The sequence below is a fragment of the Micropterus dolomieu genome, unplaced genomic scaffold (assembly GCF_021292245.1).
Source record: "Micropterus dolomieu isolate WLL.071019.BEF.003 ecotype Adirondacks unplaced genomic scaffold, ASM2129224v1 contig_11943, whole genome shotgun sequence".
In the NCBI taxonomy this organism is placed as follows: domain Eukaryota; kingdom Metazoa; phylum Chordata; class Actinopteri; order Centrarchiformes; family Centrarchidae; genus Micropterus; species Micropterus dolomieu.
The window spans coordinates 506-9,980 of NW_025740929.1; the positions used below are offsets into that span (position 1 = coordinate 506).

General features: G+C 47.8%; 2 protein-coding genes across 2 annotated transcripts; one reads left to right on the forward strand and one right to left on the reverse strand.

The window, feature by feature from the left end:
- The first annotated feature begins 531 nt into the window (after positions 1-531).
- LOC123965941 (dystrotelin-like) lies at positions 532-2,856 on the forward strand. The gene is made up of 4 exons (XM_046042235.1): positions 532-686; positions 859-966; positions 1,074-1,449; positions 2,331-2,856. The coding sequence occupies exons 1-4, from the start codon at positions 537-539 to the stop codon at positions 2,420-2,422; spliced, it is 726 nt and encodes a 241-aa protein (XP_045898191.1). The 5' UTR covers positions 532-536; the 3' UTR covers positions 2,423-2,856.
- LOC123965940 (DBF4-type zinc finger-containing protein 2-like) lies at positions 2,432-6,498 on the reverse strand. Its single transcript, XM_046042234.1, has 4 exons — positions 6,351-6,498; positions 5,911-6,272; positions 4,580-4,739; positions 2,432-4,508 (listed from the first exon to the last, which is right to left on the reverse strand). Exons 1-4 carry the CDS (start codon positions 6,465-6,467, stop codon positions 3,636-3,638), a joined length of 1,512 nt encoding a protein of 503 aa, XP_045898190.1. The 5' UTR covers positions 6,468-6,498; the 3' UTR covers positions 2,432-3,635.
- Positions 6,499-9,475: the final 2,977 nt, after the last annotated feature.

The following is a 9,475-nucleotide window of genomic DNA, read 5'->3' on the forward strand; positions in this document are numbered from 1 at the left end:
TGTAATATTTTATATTAGTCTAACATGTTATATTTTATATTAGTCTTACATGTAATATTTCATTAGTCGAATATGTAATATTTTATATTAGTTTAACATGTAATATTTTATATTAGTCTAACATGTTATATTTTATATTAGTCTTACATGTAATATTTCATTAGTCGAATATGTAATATTTTATATTAGTTTAACATGTAATATTTTATATTAGTCTAACATGTTATATTTTATATTAGTCTTACATGTAATATTTCATTAGTCGAATATGTAATATTTTATATTAGTTTAACATGTAATATTTTATATTAGTCTAACATGTTATATTTTACATGTAATATGTTATATTTTATGTTAGTATATTGTGCTTGTTTATAATACAGCATGACATTAACGTGTTGTTGTTATCGACCACTGGAAGGCGGCAGATCTGCTCACAGAAGTCAGAAACCTGCAAAGGGACAAATGGTGAGAAACCAGAACGAACCAATCACAGGCCGGTCTGCAGCGACAGCTCACAGTCTTCTTCTCTGTTGATGTTCAGGCTGCTGGAGGAGCACCTGCAGGCGTGGCGGCTCGCCGTCCAATCAGAGCAGGGCATCCTGGAGGACAGATGCTCTGAGATGGAGGTCACCATGGACAAGCTGAGAGAGCACAACCTGAGTCTGCAGGGCGTGCTCACACAGGTAAACCCCGTGTATCTGTCCACGGGTGTAGTTATTCATTTCCAACGTTCCTGATCCAAAATCAGAAGGAAACTGATTTAAACTGCTGCATGTTCAGGTTTCAGTTGCAGCCAATTTGAAGTTGCTTGTTAGTGAAATGCACCATAGGAGTTGACTTCTCTCCTTTGACCAGGCTCTGAACAGGATGGAGGCTCAACAACACGCCAACAACACGCCACGAGGCGTCGACTCGGAGACAAACACAGACGAGGAGGAAGAAGAAGTGCTGCTGAATGTTCAGGTTTCAGCTTCAGTGAAAATAAAGCTCTGACTGGCTGGCTGTTGGTGAAATGCACCATGGGAGTTGTAGTTGACTTCTCTTCTTTGACCAGTTCTTTTCTAACACAGATGGAGGCTCAACAACACGCCAACAACGCGCCACAAAGCGTAGAGGAAGACGAGGAGGAAGAAGTGCTGCTGAAGACAGAGGATGAGTGGAGTGAGGACAAAGAAAAAACTCCATCTCCCACAATACATCTGGACACACCTGTGTCATATGACACCCACTGTGAAGAGGAGGACGCTGCAGGTGACAGGTTTCTCTGTCATCCAGTAGGACAACAGGATGAACCAGAGGAGGCGGAGCCACAGGAAGAGAACACCTGTCTGTCTGAAGAAGAAGAGAAGCATTATGGGACGTGTAGTCCAGAGGAGCTGCTGCAGGAGACTGTTGAGAGACTGAAGCTTGTGATGGAGACAGACAGGTGGAGAGAGAGACAGACAGGTGAGTCACTAAGGTGAAACCAAACTATAGGCTCGTATTGATCCAGTTTACATTTACTCATTTGGCAGACGCTTTTATCCAAAGCGACTAACATTTGAGGAACAACATCCAAGCATCAACGAGGCATCAAATACAGCACAAGAACTGACAATACATACTGGCAAGAGCAGCAATAAATACTACTGAGAGCTAATAGCATGTACTGCATCAATCGGGTAAATACCTAGGGTTAATGAAATAGGTCAATCAATAAAAGATAATTATAAGGACACAGAAGAAGAGCACAGGAAGTGCATGTTAGAGGTTAGAGCTGCTGCGTTCTGGACCACTTGTAGGGATTTCACCGGTGAGCTGGTAGACCCACTAGGTGGGCAGAGAGATAACCATGGCCTGGACCAGAAGCTGGGTGGCGTACTGAGTGAGGTAGGGTCTGATTTTCCTGATGTTGTACAGAGCAAAGCGGCACGACCGAGAGACAGTAGCAACATGGTCTGAAAAGGACAGCTGGTCATCAATCATCACACCCAAGTTTCTCACCACCCTGGTTGGAGTGATGGTTGCGGAGTCAATTTGTAGTTAGAGAGGTTTAGTTGAAGGTGGCGAGCCTTCATCCATACAGATATGTCCGATAGACAGTCCGTGATCCGCGCCGAGACAGTGGGATCGTCTGGCAGGAAGGATAGGTAGAGTTGCGTATCGTCCGCGTAGCAGTGGTAAGAGAAGCCGTGCGAGCGAATGATCGGCCCCGGTGAGGTGGTGTAAATTGAGAAGAGAAGGGGCCCAAGCACTGAGCCTTGGGGCCCCCCTGTGATCACGTATTAGTAAATCTTAGGTCCGAGGCCGACTCCATAAAATAATCACATTTCCATTTCTGTGTCCAGGTGAGAGGAAGAGGGCGGAGCTTCTGGAGGCTGCGGGCCAGGTGGGAGACTCAATACACCACCTGGTGGACGCTGTGAGAACAAACACATGACCAGGTGACTCAGGTTATAAAAGTTGTTTATTCAACGTATCAATATTTAAAGTTATAAAACGTTGTGACACCAACAACGCGACATATTAACACCAGTACCTGAAGAAACAGCACCTCACCTGTCGGACACAAGCTGCAGGTGTGTTTAGTGTTTAGAAAGACGCCAACATTAGAATAAAATCACATCAGTTCCAACTTTCAGCTTCCATTTGTGTGCACACTTTGTTTAATTAGCATGATTCTTAACTACATTTTCATACCAAATTAAAATTTCGAGTTCACGTTTTATTTCAATGAGATGAGATTTCATGTGTAACAAAATGTTTTTCTTTTCATGCTGCAGGACAAACATTTAATGATTTATATTTTCATGATTTCTGACAAAAAAAAAAGCTTCACTCCTGCAATGAGTTTTATTTCCATCATGGATGAAAAACTGAAAATAAAACCCTGTTTGTTTGAAAATCTGTAGTTATTGACCAAATGTTTTTATGCACCAGGAAAGAAGACTGATTAAACTGTATCTGCACACAAACGTCAAATGACTTTCAGAACGATCAGATTTCATTTTAACATTGACATCAGCTGACTTCCACAGGACGTCCAGCAGCCTCGTTTATAAACCTCGTTACTCATCAATTAAACTGATTAGTCTTTATTCAGATCCATCAGGTTAACGAGCTAATGCTGATGTTCAACTTCCTGATTTCTGTACTGACAAGTGTCTCTTCATAAAGTTCATAAATGAGGCTGCTACCTGTCCAGGTGTCCTTCTACCTGTCCAGGTGTCCTGCAACCTGTCCAGGAGTCCTGCAACCTGTCCAGGCGTCCTGCAACCTGTCCAGGCGTCCTGCTACCTGTCCAGGAGTCCTGCAACCTGTCCAGGAGTCCTGCAACCTGTCCAGGTGTCCTGCTACCTGTCCAGGAGTCCTGCTACCTGTCCAGGAGTCTTGCTGCTTGGACAGGCGTCCTGCTACCTGTCCAGGAGTCCTGCTGCTTGGACAGGCGTCTTGCTACCTGTCCAGGCATCCTGCTACCTGTCCAGGCATCTTGCTACCTGTCCAGGAGTCCTGCTGCCTGTCCAGGAGTCTTGCTGCTTGGACAGGCGTCCTGCTACCTGTCCAGGCATCCTGCTACCTGTCCAGGAGTCCTGCTGCCTGTCCAGGAGTCTTGCTGCTTGGACAGGCGTCCTGCTACCTGTCCAGGAGTCCTGCTACCTTCGCCCCCTCTCGCAGCCCCGCCCCCTCCTGGCTTTCCCCCGGCGGGGTGCAGGAGGGTGAGGCGGGCCTGGAGAGCCAGGGACTTTCCTGCTGAGTCCTGCCCGTCGCAGGCCTTCTCTCCTGGGCTGGGGGGGCGTGGCCTGAGCCCTGGTCCTTCTCTTGGGGAATGGAGGTTGTGTCCTATCCCTCCTACCCCCCCTCCCCCGCTCTGACCTGCTCTGAGGGGGCGGGGCTTGAGACATCCTGCCCTGCCCTCTGACTGTTTCCTGTTTGTCAGTCTGTGCTGAGTCCTCACTGAGCGTGCCCAGAAGTAAGCTGTTGACGTGGCTGAAGGCGGTGTCTGATGACCTCTGACCTTTGACCCTGGAGGACCCTGCAGCCACCTCCCCTGGCGGCCTGTCGGTGTTCAGGTCCGGACTCAGACTTCTGAACAGCTGACGGACGCACGGCGGCGGTGGGCCTCTGCGCCACAGGAAGCCCTTTGGGGGGTTCTTCAGGATGCGGTTGCTGCCGGGGTCGTAGAACCTGACAGGAAGCCGTTTGTATTTGACCTTTAACCCCTGCAGGTCCAGCGGACGCCTCTTTTTCCTGCAGCGTTTAGGGGCGGAGCCTGACAGAGGTGTGTAGGTGGAGGTGGGGCTTGAGGGGGAGCAGAGCAGGTACACTACAGAGGTGCGAGGCTGCAGCGGCGTGATAATGTTTGAATATGACGAAGGGAGGCAGCGCCACGTCTGGACATCAGGAGTCCTCTCTGCTGCTTCCTGATTGGCTGACGGTGTGTTGGTTGGCGGGGCCTCAGAAGCTGGTTGACGGACAGCTGGGACGACCAATTGGACTGTCTGAGTGCTGTGACTGACTTTCACCACCTGAGGAGACAAAACCAGTTGACGAAGATGTTTTCCTTCAAACTCCAGATACTGAAAACTGACGTTCTCACCTGACACCTGGACGCCACCCTGAAGGCCCGCCTCTTTCTCTTCCTCCTGATGTACGCTGAGTCATCTTCATCATGGTCCAATAAAGGCAGGACGCCAGGGTCTGGCCCCGCCTCCTTGTTATCACTACGCCCCTTCTTGTTGTGGCTCCTCCTACCATACCTGACAGCGATGACATCAGCAGAAAAACTACAGCTCAGTAATTTTCTTTCAGCAAATTGTGATTTTATATGTGAATACATATCACAGTACAGGTGAGTGTACATATCACAGTACAGGTGAGTGTACATATCACAGTACAGGTGAGTGTACATATCACAGTACAGGTGAGTGTACATATCACAGTACAGGTGAGTTTACATATCACAGTACAGGTGAGTTTACATATCACAGTACAGGTGAATGTATATTTCACAGTACAGGTGAGTTTACATATCACAGTAGAGGTGAGTTTACATATCACAGTACAGGTGAATGTACATATCACAGTACAGGTGAGTGTACATATCGCAGTACAGGTGAGTGTACATATCGCAGTACAGGTGAATGTACATATCACAGTACAGGTGAATGTACATATCACAGTACAGGTGAATGTACATATCACAGTACAGGTGAGTGTACATATCGCAGTACAGGTGAGTGTACATATCGCAGTACAGGTGAGTTTACATATCACAGTAGAGGTGAGTTTACATATCACAGTACAGGTGAATGTACATATCACAGTACAGGTGAGTGTACATATCGCAGTACAGGTGAGTGTACATATCGCAGTACAGGTGAATGTACATATCACAGTACAGGTGAATGTACATATCACAGTACAGGTGAATGTACATATCACAGTACAGGTGAGTGTACATATCGCAGTACAGGTGAGTGTACATATCGCAGTACAGGTGAGTTTACATATCACAGTAGAGGTGAGTTTACATATCACAGTACAGGTGAATGTACATATCACAGTACAGGTGAGTGTACATATCGCAGTACAGGTGAGTGTACATATCGCAGTACAGGTGAATGTACATATCACAGTACAGGTGAATGTACATATCACAGTACAGGTGAATGTACATATCACAGTACAGGTGAGTGTACATATCGCAGTACAGGTGAGTGTACATATCGCAGTACAGGTGAGTTTACATATCACAGTAGAGGTGAGTTTACATATCACAGTACAGGTGAATGTACATATCACAGTACAGGTGAGTGTACATATCGCAGTACAGGTGAGTGTACATATCGCAGTACAGGTGAGTGACTGTGTATATCGCAGTACAGGTGAGTGACTGTGTATATCGCAGTACAGGTGAGTGTGTATTACCTGGCCAGAGACTCTGTGTCGAAGTAGCAGATAAATCTCTCCTGTCTGAATTGTCGGACCAATTTGTCCACCTTCTCCTCGTCCTCCTGTTCGATCTGGGCCCAAGTCTTCCCCCTGAAGGACTCTGGGATATATGCTGGGGCCGGCAGGACCTCCTCTATCGGCAGAGTCCAGAAGCCCTCGTCCTTCCGGGCCCCGTCACCAGTACGCCGCTCACTGTGGAGGGCAGAGTCGAGCTGGTGCGAGTACACCTGGTCATCCAGGTCCACCTGAACGTCCATCAGGCGGCTGAGGTCCTGCTCCTCCATCTGGCTCACCTGGACAGGTGTGTTACTGAGTGTTGGTCCTCGCTGTAAAACCACCTGGAGAGAAAAGTTTCTATCTTTAGAACAAATAGAAACCAATGTAATCCCCCATACCTGTGCCTCACTAACTCTTACCTGGACAGGTGAGTCCCAGTCGTCACTCTGTGTTTCCATGGAGACTGGAAGGCTGAAGTGGAAGCGCTCTGTCTCCCGCTGGTGGCAGGAAGTGGAACTGACGCCATAACAACACATCTGGATCACCTGATGTTCAACACAGAAATAAAGCACGTTAAGTTGTGTAAAGGTTTGTGAAGTGACGTCTTGAAACCAATTAACCTAAGACTAACTTTAACAAATGAGAGGATACCCCGAAGAGATGACTGTAACGAACGAGAGGATTCCCCGAAGAGATGACTGTAACAAACGGGAGGATACCCCAAAGAGGTGACTGAAACAAACGGGAGGATACCCCAAAGAGGTGACTGAAACAAACGGGAGGATACCCCAAAGAGGTGACTGTAAGGAACGAGAGGATACCCCAAAGAGGTGACTGAAACAAACGGGAGGATACCCCAAAGAGATGACTGTAAGGAACGAGAGGATACCCCAAAGAGATGACTGTAAGGAACGAGAGGATTCCCCGAAGAGATGACTGTAACGAACGAGAGGATTCCCCGAAGAGATGACTGAAACAAACGGGAGGATTCCCCGAAGAGGTGACTGAAACAAACGGGAGGATACCCCAAAGAGGTGACTGAAACAAACGGGAGGATACCCCAAAGAGGTGACTGTAAGGAACGAGAGGATACCCCAAAGAGGTGACTGAAACAAACGGGAGGATACCCCAAAGAGATGACTGTAAGGAACGAGAGGATACCCCAAAGAGATGACTGTAAGGAACGAGAGGATTCCCCGAAGAGATGACTGTAACGAACGAGAGGATTCCCCGAAGAGATGACTGAAACAAACGGGAGGATTCCCCGAAGAGGTGACTGAAACAAACGGGAGGATACCCCAAAGAGGTGACTGAAACAAACGGGAGGATACCCCAAAGAGGTGACTGTAAGGAACGAGAGGATACCCCAAAGAGGTGACTGAAACAAACGGGAGGATACCCCAAAGAGATGACTGTAAGGAACGAGAGGATACCCCAAAGAGATGACTGTAAGGAACGAGAGGATTCCCCGAAGAGATGACTGTAACGAACGAGAGGATTCCCCGAAGAGATGACTGAAACAAACGGGAGGATTCCCCGAAGAGGTGACTGAAACAAATGGGAGGATACCCCAAAGAGGTGACTGAAACAAACGGGAGGATACCCCAAAGAGGTGACTGTAAGGAACGAGAGGATACCCCAAAGAGGTGACTGTAAGGAACGAGAGGATTCCCCGAAGAGATGACTGTAACGAACGAGAGGATTCCCCGAAGAGATGACTGAAACAAACGGGAGGATACCCCAAAGAGGTGACTGTAAGGAACGAGAGGATACCCCAAAGAGATGACTGTAAGGAACGAGAGGATTCCCCGAAGAGATGACTGTAAGGAACGAGAGGATACCCCGAAGAGATGACTGTAAGGAACCCCGAAGTGATGACTGTAAGGAACGAGAGGATTCCCCGAAGAGATGACTTTAAGGAACGAGATGATACCCCAAAGAGGTGACTGAAACGAACGGGAGGATACCCCAAAGAGATGACTGTAAGGAACGAGAGGATACCCCGAAGAGATGACTTTAAGGAACCCCGAAGTGATGACTGTAAGGAACGAGAGGATTCCCCGAAGAGATGACTTTAAGGAACGAGATGATACCCCAAAGAGGTGACTGAAACGAACGGGAGGATACCCCAAAGAGATGACTGTAAGGAACGAGAGGATACCCCGAAGAGATGACTTTAAGGAACCCCGAAGTGATGACTGTAAGGAACGAGAGGATTCCCCGAAGAGATGACTTTAAGGAACGAGATGATACCCCAAAGAGGTGACTGAAACGAACGGGAGGATACCCCAAAGAGATGACTGTAAGGAACGAGAGGATACCCCGAAGAGATGACTTTAAGGAACCCCGAAGTGATGACTGTAAGGAACGAGAGGATTCCCCGAAGAGATGACTTTAAGGAACGAGATGATACCCCAAAGAGGTGACTGAAACGAACGGGAGGATACCCCAAAGAGATGACTGTAAGGAACGAGAGGATACCCCGAAGAGATGACTTTAAGGAACCCCGAAGTGATGACTGTAAGGAACGAGAGGATTCCCCGAAGAGATGACTTTAAGGAACGAGATGATACCCCAAAGAGGTGACTGAAACGAACGGGAGGATACCCCAAAGAGATGACTGTAAGGAACGAGAGGATACCCCGAAGAGATGACTTTAAGGAACCCCGAAGTGATGACTGTAAGGAACGAGAGGATTCCCCGAAGAGATGACTTTAAGGAACGAGATGATACCCCAAAGAGGTGACTGAAACGAACGGGAGGATACCCCGAAGAGATGACTGTAACGAACGGGAGGATACTCCGAAGAGATGACTGTAAGGAACGAGAGGATACCCCGAAGAGATGACTGTAAGGAACGAGAGGATACCCCGAAGAGATGACTGTAAGGAACGAGAGGATACCCCGAAGAGATGACTGTAACGAACGAGAGGATTCCCCGAAGAGATGACTGAAACGAACGAGAGGATACCCCGAAGAGATGACTGTAACGAACGGGAGGATTCCCCGAAGAGATGACTTTAGGGAACCCCGAAGAGATGACTGTAAGGAATGAGAGGATACCCCGAAGAGATGACTGTAAGGAACGAGAGGAAACCACGAAGAGATGACTGTAACGAACGGGAGGATTCCCCCGAAGAGATGACTGTAACGAACGAGAGGATTACCCCGAAGAGATGACTGTAACGAACGAGAGGATACCCCGAAGAGATGACTTTAAGGAACGAGAGGATTCCCCGAAGAGATGACTGTAAGGAACGAGAGGATTCCCCGAAGAGATGACTGTAACGAACGGGAGGATACTCCGAAGAGATGACTGTAACGAACGAGAGGATTCCCCGAAGAGATGACTGTAACGAACGAGAGGATTCCCCGAAGAGATGACTGTAACGAACGGGAGGATACCCCGAAGAGATGACTGTAACGAACGAGAGGATTCCCCGAAGAGATGACTGTAACGAACGAGAGGATTCCCCGAAGAGATGACTGTAACGAACGGGAGGATACTCCGAAGAGATGACTGTAACGAACGAGAGGATTCCCC

Excerpts from the sequence above, each read along its gene's own strand:
- LOC123965941 (XM_046042235.1), top strand. The coding sequence starts at position 537 with ATGTTCAGGCTGCTGGAGGAGCACCTGCAGGCGTGGCGGCTCGCCGTC. Across the intron at positions 687-858 it reads TGCAGGGCGTGCTCACACAG|GCTCTGAACAGGATGGAGGC; the intron begins GTAAACCCCGTG and ends TCCTTTGACCAG. Across the intron at positions 967-1,073 it reads AAGTGCTGCTGAATGTTCAG|ATGGAGGCTCAACAACACGC; the intron begins GTTTCAGCTTCA and ends TTTCTAACACAG.
- LOC123965940 (XM_046042234.1), bottom strand. The coding sequence starts at position 6,467 with ATGTGTTGTTATGGCGTCAGTTCCACTTCCTGCCACCAGCGGGAGACA. Across the intron at positions 6,273-6,350 it reads ACTGGGACTCACCTGTCCAG|GTGGTTTTACAGCGAGGACC; the intron begins GTAAGAGTTAGT and ends TTTTCTCTCCAG. Across the intron at positions 4,740-5,910 it reads GACACAGAGTCTCTGGCCAG|GTATGGTAGGAGGAGCCACA; the intron begins GTAATACACACT and ends CATCGCTGTCAG.